The sequence below is a fragment of the Oncorhynchus mykiss genome, chromosome Y, assembly GCF_013265735.2.
Source record: "Oncorhynchus mykiss isolate Arlee chromosome Y, USDA_OmykA_1.1, whole genome shotgun sequence".
Lineage (NCBI taxonomy): Eukaryota > Metazoa > Chordata > Actinopteri > Salmoniformes > Salmonidae > Oncorhynchus > Oncorhynchus mykiss.
The window spans coordinates 26,893,083-26,920,029 of record NC_048593.1 but is presented as its reverse complement, the minus strand read 5'-3'; the positions used below and the strand labels follow the sequence as shown (position 1 = coordinate 26,920,029).

Here is a 26,947-nt window from a genome sequence, read left to right as displayed (position 1 = left end):
TGGCTTCGTAAGAAGCATTTCAAGGTCCTGGAGTGGCCTAGCCAGTTTCCAGATCTCAACCCCATAGAAAATCTTTGGAGGGAGTCCATGTTGCCCAGCAACAGCCCCAAACCATCACTGCTCTAGAGATCAGCATGGAGGAATGTGCCAAAATACCAGCAACAGTGTGTGAAAACCTTCTGAAGACTTACAGAAAATGTTTGACCTCTGTCATTGCCAACAAAGGGTATATAACAAAGTATTGAGATAAACTTTTGTTATTGACCAAATACTTATTTTCCACCATAATTTGCAAATAAATTCATAAAAAATCCTACAATGTGATTTTCTGGATTTTTTTTCTCATTTTGTCTGTCATAGTTGAAGTGTACCTATGATGAAAATTACAGGCCTCATCTTTTTAAGTGGTAGAACTTGCACAATTGGTGGCTGACTAAATACTTTTTTGCCCCACTGTATGTAGTCCTTGGCAGTGTAGTAGTGTGGGCTTAATAGCATCTCATTAGTGTGCAATATCTTGAGAATCAGTTGTATATTTGATGGAAGAGCACACTGTGCATGCAAAGGGTTGCAATTCCATTGAATTTGGAATAGTTTAACCAAAATATGCCACAAGACCTAGAATTGCCTTGTGTAGTATCCGCCCCAAAATGTTCACTGTTATAAGCTAACTTTTTTGATAAATTTAAGCAAAATTCCCAGGCTTAACTTCACATGGAAAAAGTCCAGAAAAATTCCAGAAATTTACCAGAAGGTTTCTGACACTTTGCCAAGCCCTATTTACTACTCGAGTGTCACTCTGATAGGAGGGTAGCTCTGACAGGAGGGTCACTCTGACAGGAGGGTAGCTCTGACAGGAGGGTTGCTCTGACAGGAGGGTTGCTCTGACAGGAACAGGATTGGGCAGCCCTGTGTTACATGATGGTCCATCCCACCACTCTCGCTTCTCCACTCTGTTCTTACCCACAAAGTATCCGATGAGAGTGCAGTGGAAGTAGGAGACGCGCCCCATGCGCCCGGGTGTGCCTGGCCCCCCCGCCTCCCCGTTGGCCTGCTTCTTGTAGTTGTCGTAGCGCAGCACAAAGCACAGCAGTAGCCCCGGCATCACTATGTCCCCGATCCCCAGCATGGAGAAGTGACTGCCTGTGGAACTGGAGGGAGAGAGGGTTGAGATATAGGGGGACAAAGGGGGAGGGATGGATGAAATATAGGGAGAAAATAAGAGGGGGAGGGAACCAAGACACGATGAAGGGCAGGATAAAAAGAGGAGGAGCGAGAATAATAAGGAGATGACAGTTGTGGGTTGCATCATAGCAGGAAGGTAAAAGCAGTAGTGAGAAATGGTGGGAAAAGGCAAGAGAAGAGAAATACAAGCGTGAGTTTCAGCGCTCATAACAACACCAGAGGTTAATCAATACAGCTCTAGTGAATGGAGCTGGAGGTTCACACACAAAACCAGCGACCCCACCCCACACGGTCAGGCTATGGTACCTGGGGAAAACCAGCTTGCCAGGCAGGGACAAGCGTGGGACGTCACGGCCCATCCCAGGGCCCAGGTGGAGCTTTCTGGAGAGCACGTCTAAGGGGTTGTCAGCCGGTTGGGTGGCCACCTTCACCATCACGTTGCTGTTGAAGATATAGGCCGAGAAGAACACCTGCAGGACAGACACAAATGGAAGAGTAATCTACTGGGGCTCAAGCAATCCTAAGAAATTGCCACTGTTTGTAGTTCTGTCTTACTAACCACAACAAATGTGATTGAAGAACAGAGTTGGCCTTTAAGGCTCTACCATGGTGCACAGCGGGATTAACCATTAACGTCAACTGTCCTGTTAGCATGGAAATGTCAGTCTATACCATTCTGCTCTATTCCCTGTTCTGCTCTTTCCACCTTAATTACCCTAAGAGACCTGGAACATTGGAACTCTGTACCTTATGTCTTCGCACATACAGTAAGCCACTTTGACATAGTCTACAACGACGAGGTGAGGACCCTCAGAGTGTGGTGTCAGGAAAATAACCTCACATTCAACGTCAACAAAACAAAGGAGATGATCGTGGACTTCAGGAAACAGCAGAAGGAGCACCCCCCTATCCACATCGATGGGACAGTAGAGGAGAAGGTGGAAAGTTTTAAGTTCTCGGCGTACACATCACGGACAAACTGAAATGGTCCATCCGCACAGACAGCGTGGTAAGGCAACCTCAGGAGGCTGAAGAAATTTGTCTTGTCACCAAAAACACACAAACATTTAGATGCACAATTGAGAGCATCCTGTCGGGCTGTATCACCGCCTGGTACGGCAACTGCTCCGCTCACAACCGCAAGGCTCTCCAGAGGCTAATGAGGTCTGCACAACGCATCACCGGGGGCAAACTACCTGCCCTCCAGGACACCTACACCACCCGACGTCATAGGAAGGCCAAAAAGATCAAGGACAACAACCACGCGAGCCACTGCCTGTTCACCCCGCTATCATCCAAAAGGCGAGGTCAGTACAGGTGCATGAAAGCTGGGACCAAGAGACTGAAAAACAGCTTCTATCTCAAGGCCATCAGACTGTTAAACAGCCATCACTAACATTGAGTAGCTTCTGCCAACATACAGACTTAATCTCTTGCCACTTTTATAATTAACATTTGGATGTAATAAATGTATCACAAGTCACTTAAACAATGCCACTTTATATAATGTTTACATACCCTATAGCATCTACTGCATCTTGCCTATGCCGTTGGGCCATCGCTCATCCATATACTTATATGTACATATTCTTAATCATTCCTTTCCATTTGTGTGTGTATAAGGAAGTTGTGACATTTTTAGATTACTTGTTAGATATTACTGCACGGTCAGAACTAGAAGCACAAGCATTTCGCTACACTTGCATTAACCTCTTGAACCTCTGGGGGCAGTATTTAATTTTTGGATGAAAAACATTCCCGTTTTAAACAATATATTTTGTCACGAAAAGATGCTCGACTATGCATATAATTGACAGCTTTGGAAAGAAAACACTGACGTTTCCAAAACTGCAAAGATAGTCTGTGAGTGCCACAGAACTAATGCTACAGGCGAAACCAAGATGAAATTTCATACAGGAAGTGAGCCAGATTTCGAATGCGCTGTGTTCCAATGTCTCCTTATATGGCTGTGAATGCGCAAGGAATGAGCCTACACTTTCTGTCGTTTCCCCAAGGTGTTTGCAGCATTGTGACGTATTTGTAGGCATATCATTGGAAAATTGACCATGAGACTACATTTACCAGGTGTCCGCTCTGTGTCCTCCGCCACGAGTGATTTATCATTGAATAGATGTGAAAAACACCTTGAGGATTGATTCTAAACAACGTTTGCCATGTTTCTGTCGATGTTATGGAGTTAATTTGGAAAAAAGTTTGCGTTGTAATGACTGAATTTTCATTTATTTTCCTAAGCCAAACGTGATGAACAAAACAGAGCGATTTCTCCTACACAAATAATATTTTGGGAAAAACTGAACATTTGCTATCTAACTGAGAGTCTCCTCATTGAAAACATCCGAAGTTCTTCAAAGGTAAATAACTTTATTTGAATGCTTGTTTTTGTGAAAATATTGCCTGCTGAATGCTAGGCTTAATGCTATGCTAGCTATCAATACTCTTACACAAATGCTTGTGTAGCTATGGTTGAAAAGCATTTTTTGAAAATCTGAGATGACAGTGTTGTTAACAAAAGGCTAAGCTTGTGAGCCAATATATTTATTTTATTTGCGATTTTCATGAATAGTTAACGTTGCGTTATGGTAATGAGCTTGAGGCTATAATTACATTCCCGGATACGGGATTGCTCGTCGCAACAGGTTAACATCTGCTATCCATGTGTATGTGACCAATAAAATGTGATTTGACTTGACAGCCGGGGTGACAATCTAATTTTGCCCCGGGGCCGCTTTTGGGGTTCACACTAGAGGTCAACCGATTATGATTTTTCATTGCCGAGAAATAGCCGATACCGATTAATCGACCGATTTAAAAAATGTATTTGTAATAATGACAATTACAACAATACTGAATGAACACTTATTTTAACTTAATATAATACATCAATAAAATAAATTTAGCCTTAAATAAATAATGAAACATGTTCAATTTCATTTAAATAATGTAAAAACAAAAGTGTTGGAGAAGAAAGTAAAAGTGCAATATGTGCCATGTAAGAAAGCTAACGTTTTAGATCCTTGCTCAGAACATATGAAAGCTGGTGGTTCCTTTTAACATGTCTTCAATATTCCAAGGTAAGAAGTTTTAGGTTGTAGTTATTATAGGAATTATAGGACTATTTCTCTCTATACCATTTGTATTTCATATACCTTTGACTATTGGATGTTCTTATAGGCACTTTAGCATTGTCAGTGTAACAGTACAGCTTCCATCCCTCTCCTTGCCGCTACCTGGGCTCGAACCAGGAACACATCGACAACAGCCACCCGACGCAGCGTTACCCATGCAGAGCAAGGGGAACAACTACTCCAAGTCTCAGCGCGAGTGACGTTTGAAACGCTATTAGCGCGCACCCCGCTAACTAGCTAGCCATTTCACATCGGTTACACCAGCCTAATCTCGGGAATTGATAGGCTTGAAGTCATAAACAGCTCAATGCTTGAAGCATTGCTGTCAAACACACGAAAGTGCTGTTTGAATGAATGCTTGCGAGCCTACTGGTGCCTACCGTCTCTCAGTCAGACTTCTCTATCAAATCATAGACTTAATTATAACACACAGAAATACGAGCCTTAGGTCATTAATATGGTCGAATCCAGAAACTATCATCTCGAAAACAAAACGTTTATTCTTTCAGTGAAATACGGAACCGTTCTGTATTTTACCTAACGGGTGGCATCCATCAGTCTAAATATTCCTGTTACCTTGCACAACCTTCAATGTTATGTCATTATTACGTAAAATCCTGGCAAATGAGGCGGCCCAAACTGTTGCATATGCACTGACTCTGCGTGCAATGAACGCAAGAGACGTGACAATTTCACCTGGTTAATATTGCCTGCTAACCTGGATTTCTTTTAGCTAAATATGCAGGTTTAAAAATATATACTTCTGTGTATTGATTTTAAGAAAGGCATTGATGTTTATGGTTAGGTACACGTTTTGAGCAACGACAGTCCTTATTCGCAAATGCGCACTGCATCGATTATATGCGACGCAGGACACGCTAGATAAACTAGTAATATCATCAACCATGTATAGTTAACTAGTGATTATGATTGACTGATTTTTATAAGATAAGTTTAATGCTAGCTAGCAACATACCTTGGCTTCTTACTGCATCCGCGTAACAGGCAGGCTCCTCGTGGAGTGCAATGAGAGGCGGTTAGAGCGTTGGACTAGCTAACCGCAAGGTTGCAAGATTGAATCCCTGAGCTGACAAGGTAAAAAAATCTGTTGTTCTGCCCCTGAACAAGGCAGTTAACCCACTGTTCCTAGGCCGTCATTGAAAATAAGAATGTGTTCTTAACTGACTTGCCTAGTTAAATACAAGTGTAAAAATAAATAAAATAGGCAAAACCGGGGTCCAAATATACCGATTTCCGATTGTTATGAAAACTTGAAATCGGCCCTAATTAATCGGCCATTCCGATTAAAATCGGTCGACCTCTAGTTCACACACCCCTTAATTTTTTTATGCATTTCCTCACCATCAAAATGTGCTAAAAATAGTCCTCTATCCATAGTTTTACTTGAATTATATATTACCAGGTTAGTCTCATTGAAATGAACCTCTTTTACAAGAGGCCAAAATAGCACACAGTTAGCACAAAGAGCACAAAGTTGCAGAAACATTTACAACATCAAATACAAAGCACCACAGTTTAAAAAATATAAATGTACACATTGAACACCAAGATGGCTTGGGAACGTGTGGTGCAACTAGGGATCAAAATATTGACAGCCCCCCGCTTAATTTTTCATCATAGTGTTTTGGAATTTTCCATGTTCCCCAACTGTCTAGCTTAAATGTTGGTGATTATTAGCACGCTGGACACATTCAAGATATTCGTAACTTAAAAAAAAAAACTCAAACCACCCGTGGGACAGATTGGACCCCCTCGCGGGCCAGATTGGACCCCCTCGCGGGCCAGATTGGACCCCCTCGCGGGCCAGATTGGACCCCCTCGCGGGCCGGATGACTCATGACCCTGCCTGTGTTTTAGCAGTCGTATTTGGGTCAACTGGGTGGCGGTGGGGTGAAGGGAGGAGAGGGGCTCTCTTACCCAGAACACGTCATAGATGAGCAGCCCTGACAGCAGCAGGCAAGACACCTTCAGACTGGGCAGCCGCACAAACGCTATCATGGCCACACACAACCCCATGGCTAGAGCTGAGGAGAGAGATAGAGGAATATCACACATGGAGGGAGGGGGAGAGAAGGAAAGAAATGCACACACACAGATCTGAGATAGCCAGAGGAATCAAACCTTTATGAACACACACATGAAGCTCAGAGAGCACGAGAGAGAGAGAGAGAGAGGAATCAGACATGAACTAGAGGTCTTCACATGTCCAAAAACCACCCAACCAAATATGCAGTAATTACATTTTAAAAACAGACTGTTCCCAATGGACCCGAGGACAGTCAGACCCATTCCGAAAAGGGCCGTGGTAAAGAGACCCGTGCTGGTTTGGCTCAGAGAGACCTGTTCAGATCCGAAAGCAGAACGAACGAAAACTCCCAACTGGGCGCTGCTAGCGCCATCAATAAACAAGTGATATTGGCCAAATGATCCACAGTTACGTGCCCTTAACAACTGCCTATAACAAATGACAAAAACGACTATTCGTTGTGTAGAATATTCATATATAAAGGGAGCCCAGCCTAGAGAGAACGAGAGATATATCCCGGCACCATGGATTTCTTTAGATTTGTCAGATATCTGTATAGGCTACTACTGCTATACGTGTACAGGAGGCTACTTTGTACATTTTCTATCAGAATATTTTTTAGAAAGATAAGCATGATAATTGTTAGCCTAAAGGAGCAACTCTGCTAAGCCTAAAACAGTCCCCTCACCCGAAGTTCAACTGTCAAGAGTCAGTTTGAGTGCCTGTGTGCACTGCCTAAGTCTAATAATAACCATACCTACACAAAAGTTGCTTAACTTTATTAGGGTAGTAACAAAAGCCAGTCAAGTCTTTTATAATAAAAATACAGAACTGGACTATAGAAGTGTTTACCAACAAAAGATATTGCGTACAGTAGTCCTTCCCAACAAATGACAGCAATAGATTAATGCTATTTATTTTACAACATGCCTACTTTTAACATAGATTTTTTTGTAATTTAGCCTTAAACTAAATACGAAGCACAAAGTTAGCCAACAAAAAGTAAAACATACCAATTTTTGCATAAGTTATTTAAAGAACTGGTTTAGATTATTAATAGGTCTATAATAATGGATTTACAATAATACAAATAATAATAACAACACAATTGATTGAATACGAAAATAAATAAATGAAAGGTAGAAAATTGCATCAAACCTAAATAGCAGTCAATTAGGCCACACCAACGTGCTTCTCATCTTTGTCCACTAGAATATTAAAACTTGTCCGAGGACATTCCCCTTGTCGGCTTCTTTTCACTATACTCCTCATCCCCTAACTTTTGTTTTACTACATCTTCGCAATAACAGTAGCCTAGGCTACTGAGATGAGCAGCCGGAAACAGTTTCAGCTGGACATAAGCTATACGATTTATTGAGTTGCAATTAGCTGACTCAGATAACAAGCATGCGCAGTTCTCATCACACAAACACAAAATTAACAGAGGATAGGTCCAATAAGGTCGAGTCGGTAAATTAATTTTGATTGCACATACCCAAGACCTGTGGCAATTATTTCAGTCCCAACCCTGATCCGAGACAAAAGTCAGAATTTAGGACGCGCGCCCGCTCCAGTCCCGATCTCGAAAACTCTGGTTCCGTTGGACCCATGAAGACCTCTAATATGAACACATGCTCAAAAACACAAGTAATGGAGCTCAGAGAGTGAGACACACAAACTGAGATAGAGAAACTAAAGAAAGGCAATGGCAAACAATCTGAAACACGCCATTTATGCCCCCACACACATTCACAAACACAAGGTAGTTATGACACAATGATATACCATCCATGAGCAGCCAGTGTCCCGTCAGCACCCAAATCAGCACCAGCATGACAGAGAGGGAGAAGGCGAGGAGCTCGGCCAGAGTGAAGCGCCCACAGCAGCCAAACGAGATCCTACAGGGGGGAGGAGGGAGAGAGATGGTTTATACACACTGGACAAGACACAATCTCTTCACTGGAAAATTACATTCTCTAAACACAAGTCGATATGTACGGGGTTAAATAAGTAGATATAGCAAAGTTTACTCAAAACCTGGACATGGCGGTCCAGGTTAAGAGTTCAAATAAAGGCCAGATGCTTTACATTGTCAAACAGAAAAGGGGAATTAAAGAGTTGTGGCATTGGAGACTTGGCTATGGTAGCCTCTCAGTTTGACATGTGGACCAACATGATACCATGCATCTCTAACATCCTCTTGATGAGCCTGAGGACGGATGGTGCCGAATCAGTTGTGCCTCTGGAGTGAATAGAGACCCATTAGCATATGCTGCGGAACAATTGGTATTTTGCTATTTTTGGTGCCAAAGTAATCACAGGCCAGCAGGCACACACCGATTCAAATGGCATTATGTAGATTTGTGAGAGATAAGAGAGAACAAGAGCGATAAATAGAGCCAGAGGGGGAGAGGAAGACAGCAGGGTCCTGGGAGAGAGAGAGAAAGAGAGAGACAAATGGACAAAGAAACTTACTTACTTGTTTTGTGGGGAGCAGGGTCTGGTCAAGTACTGGCACATTGGCAACAGGAGGAATGCAAACGCAATTGTCGCAAGAACTGATGAGGAACAACAAAGAGGGAGATAGATAAGTGAACGAGAGACTACTCGTAACCAGACAGTTTGTTTCAGTCCATTGGTTTCCACTCAGTTTAACAGTGATAATCATTGTCATCTCACCCATAAGAAGTATGCAGATAAATGTTTTTTGTTATATCAATGCATGATGACTTGTATTTTGCCTAACTGCACAACTAATATATCATGCTTCAAGGAAACAACTAAATGAATGTCTGCTTGCCTTTAGACAAGAAATTGCTCTAACATTATGGCACATTTGTTTGTGTGTGTGGTGTGACGGGTCAGGTACCTGCAGTGCAAATGGTGAAAACCACCTGGACAGAGTCGAAGAAAAAGAACATGACGAGCAGAGACACGGAGGCTCCTATGGGCAGGAACAGAGCCTGCGTGGAGTCTATGGTTTGAATACCTGCAAGACAACACAATACATGCACAAGTGAGAATGCTCAAACACACAGAGATGGACAATCACTATCATACACACACACACACACAGGCATACACATTTCTGCATGTGCTGCATCTATAGCCTGGGTAACAGCAAACAAACCAACCAATAAATATACAGAATCCATGGTATGACGACTTCCAACTTGTAAACAGAAAAGAAAAACACACGCTCTGTATGTCTTATGTCTCACCAAATATGTGAGACTCACTGTTGTTTGTGTTGCCATTGTTGAAGGCCCCATTTGGGACAGGGTTACCATCCTTATCCTTCTCCTGGTTCTCACAGTCCATGTTCAACGATCTGCATGGGGAAAGAGAGAAAGGTGGAAAGAACGGTTGACTAACTGAAATAAATCAAGCTTCTCTCACGGAGAGAAAAGCAAATTCAGAGATCCTCACTGAACTTCTGGAGAGAGTTTGCTGCACTGAAAGTAAAGGGGCTGAATAATTTTGCACGCCCAATTTTTCAGTTTTTGATTTGTTAAAAAAGTTTGAAATATCCAATAAATGTCGTTCCACTTCATGATTGTGTCCCACTTGTTGTTGATTCTTCACAAAAAAATACAGTTTTATATCTTTATGTTTGAAGCCTGAAATGTGGCAAAAGGTCGCAAAGTTCAAGGGGGCCGAATACTTTCGCAAGGCACTGTAGGTGTTCAATGCTTACTATAATGGAAATAACATGATAAAGAAGATGAGCCCCATAGTGACGAGTGTCTGCCTATCTGGGATGTAAGCACTTAGACGGGGTACCCACCTGAAGCTGCCATAGACAATGAGGAGGATGGAGATGAGGAAAGTGGACACCTGGCTGGAGTCGACGAGTGAGTACGCCCTATAGACAGAGAGCGAGAGATATTTCAGATGATCATCCATTTCCTCCACAGAATATAGTAGCCCATAGTATACTTCAGTGATGCATATGTCAACAAAGTTGAATTAATAACATGGCTAACTTTGCTACATTGAGTTATAAAAGTGGGTCCATTTTTCTTTACTATATTGTAGCATAATAGTGAAGACATCAAAACTATGATATAACATATGGAATCATGTAGTAAACAAAAGAAGAAAAAAAAGAGTTGATTCAAAATATATTTTACAAATGGGAGATTCTTCAAATAGCCACCATTTGCCTTGATGACAGCTTTGCACACATGGCATTCTCTCAACCAGCTTCATGAGGTAGGAATTTCTTTCCTTCTTAATGCGTTTGAGCCAATCAGTTGTGTTGTGACAAGTTAGTGGTGGTATACAGAAGATAGCCCTATTTGGTAAAAGACCAAGTCCATATTATGGCAAGAACAGCTCAAATAAGCAAAGAGAAATGACAGGCCATCATTACTTTAACACGTGAAGATCAGTCAATGCAGAAAATGTGAAGAATTTTGAAACTTTCTTCAATTGCAGTCACAAAAACCATCAAGCACAGATGAAACTGTCTCTCATGAGGACCACCACAGGAATGGAAGACCCAGAGTTACCTCTGCTGCAGAGCATGAGTTCATTAGCGTTACCAGCCTCAGAAATTGCAGCCCAAATAAATGCTTCAGAGTTCAAGTAACAAACAACTGTTCAGAGGAGACTACATGAATTAAGCCTTCATGGTCGAATTGCTGCAAAGAAACAACTACTAAAAGGTCATCAATAATAATAATAATAATAATAATAATAATAATAATAATAATAATAATAATAATAAGAGACTTGATTTGGTCAAGAAACACGAGCAATGGACATTAGACCGGTGGAAATCTGTCCTTTGGTCTGACGAGTGTCTTTGTGAGACGCATGTATGGTTTCCACCGTGAAGCATGGAGGTCATGTGACGGTGCTTTGCTGGTAACACAGTCTGATTTATTTAGAATTCAAGGCACACTTAACCCACATGGCTACCACAGCATTCTGCAGCGATACGCCATCCCATCTGGTTTGCACTTAGTGGGATTATCATTTGTTTTTCAACAGGACAATGACCCAACACACCTCCGGGCTGTGTAAGGGCTAATTGACCAAGGAGAGTGATGAGTGCTGCATCAAATGACCTGGCCTCCACACTCAGATGACCTGGCCTCCACACTCAGATGACCTGGCCTCCACACTCAGATGACCTGGCCTCCACACTCAGATGACCTCAACCCAATTGAAATGGATTGGGATGAGTTGGACCACAGAGTGAAGGAAAAGCAGCTAACAAGTGCCCAGCATGTGGGAACTCCTTCAAGACTGTCGGAAAAAGCATTCAAAGTGAAGCTGGTTGAGAGAATGCCAAGAGTGTGCAAAGCTGTCAAGGAAAAAGGTGGCTACCTTGAAGATTCTCAAACAAAACACTTTTTGTTACTACAGGATTCCATGTGTGCAATTTCATAGTCTTGATGTCTTCACTATTATTCTATAATGTAGAAAATAGTAAAAATAGTAAAAAAATACAATAAAGAAAAACCCTTGAATGCGTAGGTGTCCAAACTTTTGACTGATACTGAACGTTTGGTGTTGTCAACGTTTGATGCTGTGAAACTTGAGGAATAGCAAGCACTGTCATGTAATGATAGCTTGGTTGGGACAGGCGGAGGAGCTCGAATGATTTCTCTCTGTCACATGGAAATAGTTTCAGTGTTTAGCTAGCTAGCTAGTTAGTTGGTCAGGCAAGAAAAGGTGTGTAGCGTTAAAATTTGGGCTGCGCTCAAAGCGCCAACCTCAGCTGTCACTTTCACTAGCCAGCCATAAAGGGCAGCTAACTAGCCACTGAAATGAAGGCTAGAGTAATTTGTGTTTATCTGTTGGGCTTAGGTTATGGTTTGTCATGTTTGCAAGGTACAGATACTCATTGGCTTGTCTTCCTATTATTTGACAGCTTAGCTGTCATGTTAAAGTAGTAGATGCCTGCGCAGTGGAGCTCATATGAGAAGGATATTTGTTACAAAGCCAGCTAACAAACTACTTGTTTTGGCCCATTTCTACTGATGCAAATCATTTGGAAACTGTCCCAGCTTCGTAACTAACCAGCCAACATTGGCTAACTCTGTAGCTAGTCAAGCAAGAAAGCAAGAGTTGATTGGAGGAGAGAGAGAGTGTGGAAAGGGAGCCGGGTAACTATCACACAATTTATTACGGAAACCCTTTATTAGGAAGAGAGTATGTGTATGGTTGAGAAAAAAAGGAGGAAGGAAGAGACATTGAGTGAGTGAGTTGTTCCTGACTACAATTGCATCCTATTTGTTGCTCCTCTCCCTGTTCCTCTGGGTCAGTGAAAACAAAGGACATGATTTGGAGTCAGGGCTCAGCAGCAAAAAGGCATGGAGAAAGAGGAGTTAGATGATTGGAGAGATAGAGATGTGGAGAGTAGAAGCAGAATGAGAGTACAGAGCAGAGGGAGGGGAAAAGGGCGAGCACACCTGAGAGGGAAGCCTACGTTTCCATCGAGTGTGTCTGCCCCAGATCCCACCATTGTACCACACAGCCTGGGCCTAAAGTGACAGTGGCAGGGGGTTTGGAGTCGTTTTTAAGTGGTAGGAACTTATCTGCTCTAGAGCTTGTAATGGGTTATACCAAGAGAATGGGCGGGGTTGGCCATCTTGACCAACCGAGGAGCTATTACAATATTGGACGCACAGGCAGAAAATTGTGGAAGTATGTGTTTGGGTGATGCTCAACATTGCCATCATAAATTGTGTGGGGGACCCTGCAAAAGGCTCCTTACCAGAAACCCCAACTGCAGGGGCCTAAAGCATTCAAAATGCAGCTTGTGCAATCACTTTGTGATATGGCTACAGTGGCAGGAAGAGGAGAACCAATAGTGTGGCACCAGGGCGTGTGAACTGAGTTGTAACTCATTGGAAAGCAGGTGAAGCTTGAAGGGCACAAGAGACGGTGCGCATCCGGAGTGGATGCAGGGCAAAGAGTGGGAAAAACCTCTGTTGGGTACTCCACGTGTTCTGTGACACTTTGCAGGGTGGGGCCGTGGTTCCAGAAGTTCCATGATAGGTTGTAGGCTAAACGCAAACACTAAAGTGACAGTGTGAAATACATCCTACAAATCATTTGTCTCTGAACAGTTGCGTATCTTCTCTCTTCGTCTCTAATACTTGTTGCATTAACTGAATTGTCAAAGTAGGCTATTATTTCTACATTGTGTTTTATTTTACCTTTATTTAACCAGGTAGGCCAGTTGAGAACAAGTTCTCATTTACAACTGTGACCTGATCAAAATAAAGCAAAGCAGTGCGACAAAAGAGTTACACATGGGATAAACAAAAGTACAGTCAAATAACACAATAGAAAAATCAATATACAGTGTGTGCAAATGGAGTAAGGCGGTAAGGCAATAAATAGGCCAATAGTAGCGAAGTAATTACAATTTAGCAAATTAACACTGGAGTGATAGATGTGCAGATGATGATGTGCAAGTAGAAATACTGGTGTGCAAAAGAACAAAATAAGTCAAAAACAATATAGCGATAGTCAGTTTTATGAGGGTATGTTTAGCAGCGTGTGTGAAGGAGGCTTTAATGCAAAATAGGAAGCCAATTATAGATTTAATTTTGGATTGAAGATTCTTAAGAGCAGTTGGAGGCCACAGAATGAGTGCTGTATGCCATTGAAGCTCATTTGGAGGTTTGTTAACACAGTATCCAAAGAGGGGCCAGAAGTATACAGAATGGTGTCGTCTGCTTAGAAGTGGATCGGGGAATCACCCGCAGTAAGAGCGACATTGTTGATATATACATAGAAAAGAGTCGGCCCGAGAATTGAACCCTGTGGTACCCCCAAAGAGACTTCCAGACATCCAGACAACAGGCCCTGCCAAATCTGACACACTGAACTCTGAAGTAGTTGGTGAACCAGGCGAGGCAGTCATTTTAGTAACCAAGGCCGCTGAGTCTGCCGATAAAAATATGGTGATTGACAGAGTCGAAAGCCTTGGCCAGGACGATGAAGGCGGCTGCACAGTACTGTCTTTTATCGATGGCGGTTATGATAGTGTAGTATCTTGAGCGTGGCTGAGGTGCACCAGTGACCAGTTCGGAAACCGGATTGCACAGCGGAGAAGGTACGATGGGATTCGAAATGGTCAGTGATCTGTTTGTTAACTTGGCTTTCAAAGACTTTAGAAAGGCAGGGCAGGATAAATATAGGTCTATAACAGTTTGGGTCTCGAGTGTCACCCCCTTTGAAGATCTTTAGGAATCTCGGACGATACGAAAGGTTGAAAAAAATAGAAATAGGGGTTGCAACAATGGTGGCGGATAATTTTAGAAAGAGAGGGTCCAGATTGTCTAGTCCAGTTGATTTGTACAGGTCCAGGTTTTGCAGCTCTTTCAGAACATCTGCTATCTGGATTTGGGTGAAGGAGAGCTGGGGAGGCTTGGGCAAGTAGCTGCGGGGGGTGTGGAGCGGTTGGGGAAGCCAGGTGGAAAGCATGGCCAGCCGTAGAGAAATGCTTAATGAAATTCTCAATGATCGTGGATTGAGAAATCAGTGGTGACCATGTTCCCTAGCCTCAGTGCAGTGGGCAGCTGGGAGGAGGTGCTCTTATTCTTCATGGACTTTAGTGTCCCAGAACTTTTTAGAGTTAGAGGTACAGGATGCAAATTTCTGTTTGAAAAAGCTAGCCTTTGCTTTCCTAACTGACTGTGTGTATTGGTTCCTTCCCTGAAAAGTTGCATATCGCGGGGACTAGTTGATGCTAGCGCAGTACGCCACAGGATGTTTTTGTGGTGGTCGAGGGCAGTCAGGTCTGAAGTGAACCAAGGGCTATATCTGTTCATAGTTCTACATTTTTTGAAAGGGGCATGCTTATTTAAGATGGTGGGGAAATTACTTTTAAAAGAACATCCAGGTCTCCTCTACTGACGGGATGAGGTCAATATCCTTCCAGGATACCCGGGCTAGGTCAATTAGAAAGGTCTGCTTGCAGAAGTGTTTTAGGGAGCGTTTGACAGTGATGAGGGGTGGTCGTTTGACTGCGGACCCATAACAGATGCAGGCAATGAGGCAGTGATCGCTGAGATCCTGATTGAAAACAGCAGAGGTGTATTCGGAGGGCAAGTTGGTCAGGATAATATCTATGAGGGTTCCCATGTTTACGGATTTGGGGTTGTACCTGGTGGGTTCCTTGATAATTTATGTGAGATTGAGGGCATCTAGCTTAGATTGTAGGACGGCCAGGGTGTTAAGCATATCCCAGTTTAGGTCACAACAGAACGAACTCTTTAGATAGATGGGGGGCAATCAATTCACATATGGTGTCCAGGGCACAGCTGGTAGCTGAGGTGGGTCTATAACAGGCAGCAACAGTGAACAACTTATTTCTGGAGAGATTAATTTTTAAAATTAGAAGCTCGGACTGTTTGGGCATAGACCTGGAAAGTATGACAGAACTCTGCAGGCTAACTCACCCTTTGGCAGTTCTATCTTGACGGAAAATGTTGTAGTTGGGGATAGAAATCTCTGAATTTTTGGTGGCCTTCCTAAGCTAGGATTCAGACACGACAAGGACATCAAGGTTGGTAGAGTGTGCTAAAGCAGTGAGTAAAACAATCTTACGGAGGCTTCTGATTTTAACATGCATGAAACCAAGGTTTTTACGTTAGAAGTCAACAAATGAGAGCGCCTGTGGACACACAGGGCCTGGATTAACCTCTACATCAACCGAGGAACAGAGAAGGAGTAAGATGAGGGTATGGCTAAAGGCTATCAAAACTGGTCGTCTAGTGCGTTGGGGGCAGAGAATAAAAGGAGCAGATTTCTGGGCGTGGTAGAATAGATTCAGAGTAGAATGTACAGACAGGGGTATGGTAGGGTGCGAGTACAGTGGAGGTAAAACTAAGCATTGAGTGACGATAAGAGAGTTTGCATCTCTGGGGGCACAAGTTATGCTAGGTGAGGTCACCGCATGTGTGGGAGGTGGGACAAAAGAGGTATCTGAGGCATGTTGAGTGGAGCTAGGGGTAACTTTTGAGATATTTTGTAGTCACGTTGCGCAAGTTGGAACCAGTGTTTTTCTGGATCAAACGCGCCAAATAAATTGACATTTTGGATATATATATATATATAGACAGAATTAATCGAACAAAAAGGACTTCTTTATTTCTGCGTTTTGTGTCGCGCCTGGAGGGTTGAAATAGGCTTGTCAGTGTTTGTTTACTATGGTGATATCCTCTGATAGTAGCATCGCTCACTTTCGCCGAAAAGCCTTTTTGAAATCTGCCATGTTGGCTGGATTCACAATAAGTGTAGCTTTAATTTGGTATCTTACATGTGTGATTTCATGAAAGTTTGATTTTTATAGAAATGTATTTGAATTTGGTGCTCTGCATTTTCACTGGCTTTTGGCCAGGTGGGACACTAGCATCCCACATATCCCAGAGAGGTTAACGGCAGTCAAGCACCCAAGCTGTGGTGTCAGAACATTCGGATCAACTCTACTCATCGGCCAGAGCGTCCAGTGTGTGCTCTGAACGCAAAACGTTTTGAACTTACGAACGGACAATCACCAACACTCTGGATAACATAACATCCTAAACAGCTCTGCTAGGGCGAGTAATGTTCAATGAGCTGTTCTCTCTCACTTAGATGTCTGGAAGTAGCTAGCAAGTTGGCTTGGGTGCTTGACTGGTGTTAGTAACGTTACATACAGAGCCACCCTTAAAGTGGTGGGTGGGGCTAAAGCTTAAGAGGGTGTGAACGATGCTGAATGGGTGTAGACAAAGAAGGGATCTCCAATAGCAGTACCAAAACATTCAAAAATCATTTTCACAAAAGTGAGTTTACAAGTTTATCAACTTTCAAAACAAAAATACTTTCCCATTGTTCCTAAACTATAGTGTATGAAATACCATTTTGGTCTTTTTTTAATATTTTTTACATTGGATAAAAGTAATTTCAAATGTTGCTACATAAGACCGATTTGAGCCGTTTGGTCACATTTGCACATTATTCTTTTCAAAATTCTTCAAGTTGTGTCAAATTGGTTGTTGATCATTGCTGGACAACTATTTTCAGGTTGACAGATTTTCAAGTAGATTTCTAGTCTAAACTGTAAAATGCAGGTTTGGCCTTGTGTTTTGGGTTATTGTCCTGCTGAAAGGGGCGGCAGGTAAATCAAATCATATCTTATTTGTCACATACACATGGTTAGCAGATGTTAATGCGAGTGTAGCAAAATGCTTGTGCTTCTAGATCCGACAATGCAGTAATATCCAACGAGTAATCTAACAATTCCACAACTACTACCTTATACACACAAGTGTAAAGGGATAAAGAATATGTACATAAAGATATATGAATGAGTGATGGTACAGAACGGCATAGGCCAGATGCAGTAGATCTTATCGAGTACAGCATATACATATGAGATGAGTAATGTAGGGTATGTAAACATATTAAGTGGCATTGTTTAAAGTGGCTAGTGATACATTTTTTACATCAATTCCCATCCCTTTCCATTATTAAAGCGGCTGGAGTCGAGTCAGTATGTTGGCAGCAGCCACTCAATGTTAGAGGTGGCTGTTTAAAAGTCTGATGGCCTTGAGATAGCTGTTTTTCTGTCTCTCGGTCCCTGCTTTGAAGCACCTGTACTGACCTCGCCTTTTGGATGATAGCGGGGTGAACAGGCAGTGGCTCGGTGGTTGTTGTCCTTGATGATCTTTATGGCCTTCCTGTGACATCGGGTGGTGTAGGTGTCCTGGAGGGCAGGTAGTTTGCCCCCTGTGATGCGTTGTGCAGACCTCACTACCCTCTGGAGAGCCTTATGGTTGTGGGTGGAGCAGTTGCCGTACCAGGCGGTGATACAGCCCAACAAGATGCTCTCGGTTGTGCATCTGTAGAAGTTTGAGTGTTTTTGGTGACAAGCCAAATTTCTTCAGCCTCCTGAGGTTGAAGAGGTGCTGCTGCGCCTTCTTCACAACGCTGTCTGTGTGGGTGGATCAATTCAGTTTGTCCGTGATGTGTACGCAGAACTTAAAACTTTCTACCTTCTCCACTACTGTCCCGTCGATGTGGATAGGGGGGTGCTCCCTCTGCTGTTTCCTGAAGTCCACAATCATCTCCTTTGTTTTGTTGTTATTTTCCTGACACCACACTCCGAGGGCCCTCACCTCCTCCCTGTAGGCCGTCTCGTCGTTGTTGGTAATCAAGCCTACCACTGTGGTGTCGTCCGCAAACTTAATGATTGAGTTGGAGGCGTGCATTGCCACGCAGTCATGGGTGAACAGGGAGTACAGGAGAGGGCTCAGAACGCACCTTTGTAGGGCCCCAGTGTTGAGGATCAGCGGGGTAGAGATGTTGTCACCTACCCTTACCACCTGGGGGCGGCCCATCAGGAAGTCCAGTACCCAGTTGCACAGGGCGGGGTCGAGACCCAGGGTCTCGAGCTTGATGACGAGTCTGAAGGGTACTATGGTGTTAAATGCTGGGCTGTAGTCAATGAACAGCATTCTCACATAGGTATTCCTCTTGTCCAGATGGGTTAGGGCAGTGTGCAGTGTGGTTGCGATTGCGTCATCTGTGGACCTATTGGGGCGGTAAGCAAATTGGAGTGGGTCTAGGGTGTCAGGTAGGGTGGAGGTGATATGGTCCTTGACTAGTCTCTCAAAGCACTTCATGATGACAGAAGTGAGTGCTACGGGGTGGGGCGGTAGTAGTTTAGCTCAGTAGTTTAGCTTTAGCTTTCTTGGGAACAGGAACAATGGTGGCCTAGTGGTTAGAGATTGTTGGAATAGTAACCGAAAGGTAGCTAGATCGAATCCTGCCCCTGAAAAAGGCAGTTGACCCACTGTTCCTAGGCCGTCATTGAAAATAAGAATGTGTTTTTAACTGACTTGCCTAGTTAAACAAAAGGTATTTAAAAAAAGGTCGATGGTCACCAGTGTCTGGTGGAAAGCAGATTGAACCAGGTTTTCCTTTAGAATTTTGCCTGCACTTAGCTCAATTGGGGCAGCAGGGTCACCTAGTGGTTAGAGTGTTGGACTAGTAACCAAAAGGTTGCAAGTTCAAATCCCTAACCTGACAAGGTACAGATCTGCCGTTCTGCCCCTGAACAGGCAGTTAACCCACTGTTCCTAGGCCGTCATTGAAAATAAGAATTTGTTCTTAACTGACTTGCCTAGTTAAATAAAGGTTAAAAAATACTTTTTTTTTTAAATCATGAAAATCTCCACAGTCCTTAATGATTACAAGCACACCCATAACATGATTCAGCCACCCAGAGCATCCAGGGTCAAGCTCCCCACCAAAGGGCACATCGACAGATCTCCCACCAAAGCCAAATCGGGGACCCAAACCAGCAAACCCTCGGACACCGACCCAAGCTCCCAACCATCTAAGACCCCCAACACAGTTCCCCCGAGAGCTGCCCCTCAATCATCCGAGATCCCCCCCCCCCCCCACACAAAAAAAATCTCACCCTCCACTCCCCATAATTATGGAGAGTGAATGAAATCATTTTTTTGTCATCTTGCTAGGGAGTTATCGAGCTGTGGCCATCTGGCTAGTATTATCAAGCCAGATGGGCTCCCAGGTGGCACAGCGGTCCAAGGCACTGCATCTCAGTGCTAGAGGCGTCACTACAGATACCATGATTTGAATCCAGGCTGTATCACAACCAGCCGTGATTGGGAGTCCCATAGAGCGGCGCACAATTGGCCCAGCGTCATCCATGTTTGGCCTGTGTAGGCAGTCATTGTAAATAAGAATTTGTTCTTAACTGACTTGCCTAGTAAAATAAAGGTTAAAATAAATAAACAAACAAGGGCTTTCTGCAAAATAGCAACATTAGTGCAGCTAGCTAACTAACGTTAATCTAGACCAAACCTAAGCAACAACCACAGACATGCATTGCCCCCAAAAAATGTACTGCCGCCTTCTAGTTTGGGAATATTTTAACAAGGCTGAATGGCTGACGACTTCAAGGTCTTTGCTGTGTTAACACAAAAGAGATCGACTGCCTACACGGGCAAACGTTTGACAATCCTACCGGTGTGTCTGAGCAATAAATGTTTTCCTCCACATCAATACTTAACAATACTAGCCATTTAGATGGCACATAATTAGACTTTAGTTATGCCATGATCTGCAGCATAGGCCTTCAATTAAAAACATCAAATGTACAGCTAAAGTGGACAAAATGACCCCATTCCCAACTGCGAAAAATCGACAAATGACACGGATGGACATGTTATTTATCAGTCTACCTAATATTGGTCTGGTACACTTGCTATCACACATAAAAAAATAAATTAGAAAACTATTATTCTGGCACATTACAGTAGGGATTGCAATCAGTTAGTTATAGCTAACAATGCGGGAAGATAAACCCCGATTTACAGATCAATGCCTTACTTAGCCAGCTAGCTACTCTTAGGAAGCAGATATTATGATGGACAATCAAGATAACAAGCTAGCTAACGTTAGCTAAACAAGCTAGAGGTGTTGACTTGCTAGCAAGCCAGCTGCGCACGTCATTAACAAAATAAAAATGGATGACTCAATAACATAGCTATTTCTCTCCGACTTTATAAAACACCGGGCGTGTCATAAATGTATCACAATAACAACATAATTATTGTGTGAAAAGTTAGACATGCCATGAATAAAGCCGGTGAGCTTTTCTGCTAACGTAGCCTGGCTAGCAGGCGTAAACTGGTTCGGTAGGCTAGCTACGCTCATAGGCTCCCTTTGTGTGTAACTGGCTAAGGAGACGTAGCAATAAGATATTTATGCATACAAAACAACTGATGTTGACGAGGGGCTTACAATCTAGATAGCTAACTAAATAATATTATTTTGGTAGGAGTTGGCGAACTAACGTTAGTTATATACAACCCTACAGATTCGTCTACCTTGTATAACCATTTCCGTATGACCAATGAAATGCCAACATTAAGACGAGCCGCTAAGTTAGCTAACTGGCAGATAGCGAGCTAACCCTGTACTTGGACCGTAGTTAGCTAGCTCAAGAACACAATTTGAAAACAGGGCCATCTAATTCTAGTTAAACAAAATAGTGGCTGATTTATTTAGGAACGATGCAGGTTGTCAACTATATATGTAACAAAAAAAAAGTACATACAGCAATCAAGTCAGGCTATTAGCCAACTCGTGCAATGGCTATACCTATGCGCACTCACCAAGAAGAGTAGCCTTGCTCCGCCATGTCACCGACGACAACAGTCAGTGGTGGGTTCCGCGACTGTTGAGATTCGGTTCCCTGTGGCCAAAACGAAGGACCTGGTGGACAAAATTTCCGCCTTTACTTCAAGATGTATTTTTTAACAGTTACTATTTGATAACAACATGGCGATGTACCCCAGCCCCCATCTAGCAAACACTAATAGAATAGCTTCCAATCGAATGACAATGATGGTTTGCTAGCTGGCCAAGACAAAGCACCCCGAGAAAAACTGTATATTTCGTCAGTTTCGCGAGTGTCCTGCAGTCTCACTGCCCTTACAGGCCCGAGTCTCAAATGATCCTATACTCGCTGAAAATCCATATTTAGGAGTGTTTCCTAGCGTCTATATTCATATATTCCCGTAGTCTGCACCCTCCGCTGTAATGGATGCCGCGCAGACAGCTTTGTTTTCTATGGCAAGCCAGTCGCGTGCACGCGCAATATCGCCCTTGCTAGAAAGATTTTACGAGTAATTTGTGTGCACTGAAGTGCAATGGAAACACGCGAATATGCGTGTATTCATTCCACCGATTCTGTTGCGAAAGTTTCTTAAACGGAACGAAACGGGGAGGGACCTTCCTGAATTTTTTCAATAGAAACTCTTGTATTTTTTAAATGTAAAATGTTTTCTTGGCAAAACAGCTTATTCGACACATTTTGCCATGGGACACAAAACAATTGTTGCAGTTTCATAACTAATTCTACACATTTTGCAAAGAGAAAATGTAGATTTTTTAAGCAAATTTGCTGCTATTCTAAACCTTCTGCTACGAAAAGTCACTTCTGAGAGCTGCATCCCATTTGGTCAAAACCCACTTGTTAGTTGGCCGTGAACACGTTTACATGCACACCAATATCAAATCATATGTTATTGGTCACATACACGTGATTAGCAGATGTTATTGCGAGTGTAGTGAAATGTTTGTGCTTCTAGCTCCAACAGTGCAGTAATATCTAACAAATTACACAACATATACCCTATACACACAAATCTAAGTAGGAATGAATTAAGACTACACATATGGACAAGCGATATCAGAGCGGAACGGACTAAGATACAGTAGAACAGTATAGAAAACAGTATATACATATGAGATTAGTAATGTCAGATATGTAAACATTACGTGACTAAGATAGCGTAGAATCGTACAGAATACAGTATATACATATGAGATGAATAATGCAAGATGAAAACATTATCAAGTGACTAAGATTCCGTAGAATAGTATAGATTACCGTATATACATATGAGGTGAGTAACATTATTAAAGTGACTAGTGTTCCATTCCTTAAAGTGGCCAGGGATTCCTAGTCTATGCCTATAGGCAGCAGCCTGTAATGTGCTAGTGATGGCTGTTTAACAGTCTGATGGCCTTGAGATAGAAGCTGTTTTGCAGTCTCTCCGTCCCAGCTTTGATGCACCACTACTGACCTCGCCTTCTGAATGATAACTGGGTGAACAGGCAGTGGCTCGGGTGGTTGATGTCCTTGAATATCACGTTATTATTCAGGATACTCAAGTAGGGTGTTCTGTTTTTGAGTTGACACATATGGGCTTAAATTAGGAATATTCTGCTTATTCACGGATACAGGGATACTTGTGAAATCGGGATATAAACTACTATCAGGAGTACTATGCGCATGTAAACGTGGTCACTGTTGCAGCAGCAGAGATACCACATGATGGAAAGCGCCTCAATATTGCTTGAGACATTTTTGTGACATTTTACTCAATCAATCAATCAAATGTATTTATAGGGCCTCCCGGGTGGCGCAGTGGTCTAGGGCACTGTCTAGTGCTAGCTGTTCCACCAGAGACTCTGGTGGGCTCTGTCGCAGCCGGCCGCGACCGGGAGGTCCATGGGGCGACGCACAATTGGCCTGGCTTCGCCCGGGTTAGGGTGGGCTTGGTTGGTAGGGATATCCTTGTCTCATCGCGCACTAGTGACTCCGGTGGCGGGCCGGGCGCAGTGCACGCTAACCAGGTTGCCAGGTGCACAGTGTTTCCTCCGACACATTGGCTTCCGAGTTGGATGCGCGCTGTGTTAAGAAGCAGTGCGGCTTGGTTGGGTTGTGTTTCGGAGGATGCATGGCTTTCGACCTTCGTCTCTCCCGAGCCCGTACGGGAGTTGTTGCAATGAGACAACATAGTAACTACTAACAATTGGATACCACAAATGGGGGGTCAAATTTAATAAAACATGAAAAAAATGATTTATAAAGCCATTCTTACGTCAGCTGATGTCACAAAGTGCTGTGCAGAAACCCAGCCTAAAACCCCAGGGGTTTCAAGCTTCATGACGAGTTTGGAGGGTACTATGGTGTTAAATGCTGAGCTGTAATCGATGAACAGCATTCTCACATAGGTATTCCTCTTGTCCAGATGGGTTAGGGCACTGTGCAGTGTGGTTGCGATTGTGTCGTCTGTGGACCTATTGGGGCAGTAAGAAAATTGGAGTGGGTCTAGGGTGTCAGGTAGGGCGGAGGTGAAATGATCCTTGACTAGTCACTCAAAGCACTTCATGATGTAAGTGCTACGGGGCAATCATCAAGTTTGCAGATGACACTACAGTGGTAGGCTTGATTACCAACAACGACGAGACGGCCTACAGGGAGTAGGTGAGGGCACTCGGAGTGTGGTGTCAGGAAAATAACCTCACATTCAACATCAACAAAACAAAGGAGATGATCGTGGACTTCAGGAAACAGCAGAGGGAGCACCCCCCTATCCACATCGACGGGACAGTAGTGGAGAAGGTGGAAAGTTCTAAGTTCTCGGTGTACACATCACGGACAAACTGCATTGGTCCACCCACACAGTCAGCGTTGTGAAGAAGGCGCAACAGCACCTCTTCACCCTCAGGAGGCTGAAGAAATTTGTCTTGTCACCACAAACACTCACAAACTTTTACAGATGCACAACCGAGAGCATCCTGTCGGGCTGTATCACCGCCTGGTACGGCAACTGCTCCGCCAACAACTGTAAGGTTCTCCAGAGGGTAGTGAGGTCTGCACAACACATCACCGGGGGCAAACTACCAAATCACCAGTCACTTTAAACAATGTCACTTTATATAATGTTTACATACCCTACATTACTCATCTCATATGTACAGTGCCTTGCGAAAGTATTCGGCCCCCTTGAACTTTGCGACCTTTTGCCACATTTCAGGCTTCAAACATAAAGATATAAAACTCAGCTGTAGATCTCTGCAGTTCATCCAGAGTGATCATGGGCCTCTTGGCTGCATCTCTGATCAGTCTTCTCCTTGTATGAGCTGAAAGTTTAGAGGGACGGCCAGGTCTTGGTAGATTTGCAGTGGTCTGATACTCCTTCCATTTCAATATTATCGCTTGCACAGTGCTCCTTGGGATGTTTAAAGCTTGGGAAATCTTTTTGTATCCAAATCCGGCTTTAAACTTCTTCACAACAGTATCTCAGACCTGCCTGGTGTGTTCCTTGTTCTTCATGATGCTCTCTGCGCTTTTAACGGACCTCTGAGATTATCACAGTGCAGGTACATTTATACGGAGACTTGATTACACACAGGTGGATTGTATTTATCATCATTAGTCATTTAGGTCAACATTGGATCATTCAGAGATCCTCACTGAACTTCTGGAGAGAGTTTGCTGCACTGAAAGTAAAGTGGCTGAATAATTTTGCACGCCCAATTTTTCAGTTTTTGATTTGTTAAAAAAGTTAGAAATATCCAATAAATGTCGTTCCACTTCATGATTGTGTCCCACTTGTTGTTGATTCTTCACAAAAAAATACAGTTTTATATCTTTATGTTTGAAGCCTGAAATGTGGCAAAAGGTTGCAAAGTTCAAGGGGACCGAATACTTTCGCAAGGCACTGTATATACTGTACTCTATACCATCTACTACATCTTGCCTATGCAGTTCGGCCATCGCTCATCCATATATTTATATGTACATATTCTTATTCATTCCTTTACTTTTGTGTGTATAAGGTAGTTGTTGTGAAATTGTTAGATTAATTGTTAGATATTACTGCAAGGTATTACTGCAAAACTAGAAGCACAAGCATTTCGCTACACTCGTATTAACATCTGCTGACCATGTGTATGTGACCAATAAAATGTGATTTCACCATTCCAGTGTAGTCAATTGAGTGAAAGTGAGACTGTAGGGAGCGCACCAATGATGTGAATAGCATATTATGACCTAGCTCATCCTTAATAAATAAAACATGTTTTCTATGATGATTAATGATCAATAGATGTTCAAATTATTGAAGAGAAAACGTAGCCTTGAACTAGGAAGCCCTTAATCATGACTTACAGTTCCATTACATTACACGTAAGAGAGTCAGCCATTGGACGAAGGCGTCTTCTGTAGGGGGAGTTTTGTTAAGATCCTAGACCCTCAGTACTGAACATTTACGCCTTGGTCATACCGACAGTGTCCTTGCATTTTGGTAAACCAGAAGTACATTAATTTCCAATGGAACGCTGCGTTTGCCTTGCAGCATTGCGTTGTAGAGGCAGTTGCTGTGACTTCTGTGTGGTGCATACGTTGGGTGTATCGAACGTATGCATCAAGCTGTGTAGACGGCTTGACAGAAAAGGTAGCAGAAGGCGAATGTTGAATGTCCAGATGATGCTGCATACCATTTTGCGACAAAAGACTGTCGGTGGGATCGAGGCTTAACATGCATTTGCGGTAGCCAACGGTGTTGGAAGCATAATAAGTTAAGAACCTTATCTTTCATATCAGCAATAAATAATTTTCAAAGCGAGACAACAGTAACCGTAGCTTGCAAACACCCGCGGAACCTTTGATGAGTATGTCGGACCACTATCGGTTAAAAAACTGTATCTTTGTTTTTTATCGGATTTGGTACAACTGTACTGTGACTGGTTTGGCATGGCGGCTAGTTCAGATGGTAGCGCTAGGGCAATGTATATTGATAATGATGATAAAACCAGCTTGTTTTCATGGATGCCAAGGGAAGTCAGGCTTGCCCCAAAAAATGCACCCCCCAAAAATATATATTTAAAATAATGTATATTTCGTCTCTCTGTTTCAGAATTTTTCTTCAGTTTGCAAGAGGTTGAATGTATCTCATCAGAGAAAGCAAGCAAAACAGCACCCTTCTTTCTCTGTATGTGTAGGCCATCTATCTGATACTGTCTGGTTCCAAAGAGTAGGCTTATGACATTGCTGCCCCTACCATTGAATGCAATGGAAGCAAGCATTCGGTCTCCCTTGATAAAAAATGTATAAAATAATAGCCAATCAGCCTTGAGCTAAACTGAGTGAGCTCAACTGTGAATGGTCCTGGCGCACCAACAAAAAGTGTAAAGAGAAGCCTATCAAATCTCACCAAGAGCCTATGTC

General features: G+C 43.0%; 1 protein-coding gene across 2 annotated transcripts in view; it reads right to left on the bottom strand.

Annotated features, from left to right (window-relative positions):
• Positions 1–22,080, bottom strand: part of LOC110509887 (signal peptide peptidase-like 3) — a 38,882-nt gene extending 16,802 nt beyond the window's left edge. Inside the window, exons 1-9 of one of the 2 annotated variants that reach the window (XM_021591070.2) lie at positions 21,537–22,080; positions 10,166–10,243; positions 9,618–9,709; positions 9,248–9,367; positions 8,858–8,936; positions 8,164–8,276; positions 6,270–6,376; positions 1,492–1,655; positions 964–1,151 (exon numbers count right to left, since the gene is read on the bottom strand). In XM_021591070.2, coding sequence (XP_021446745.1) covers positions 964–1,151; positions 1,492–1,655; positions 6,270–6,376; positions 8,164–8,276; positions 8,858–8,936; positions 9,248–9,367; positions 9,618–9,709; positions 10,166–10,243; positions 21,537–21,562 — 967 coding nt within the window. In that variant the 5' untranslated portion in view covers positions 21,563–22,080. Of the gene's footprint in view, positions 1–963; positions 1,152–1,491; positions 1,656–6,269; positions 6,377–8,163; positions 8,277–8,857; positions 8,937–9,247; positions 9,368–9,599; positions 9,710–10,165; positions 10,244–21,536 lie in introns of both variants that reach the window. The other variant, XM_021591069.2, reaches the window with a different exon arrangement.
• Positions 22,081–26,947: the final 4,867 nt, after the last annotated feature.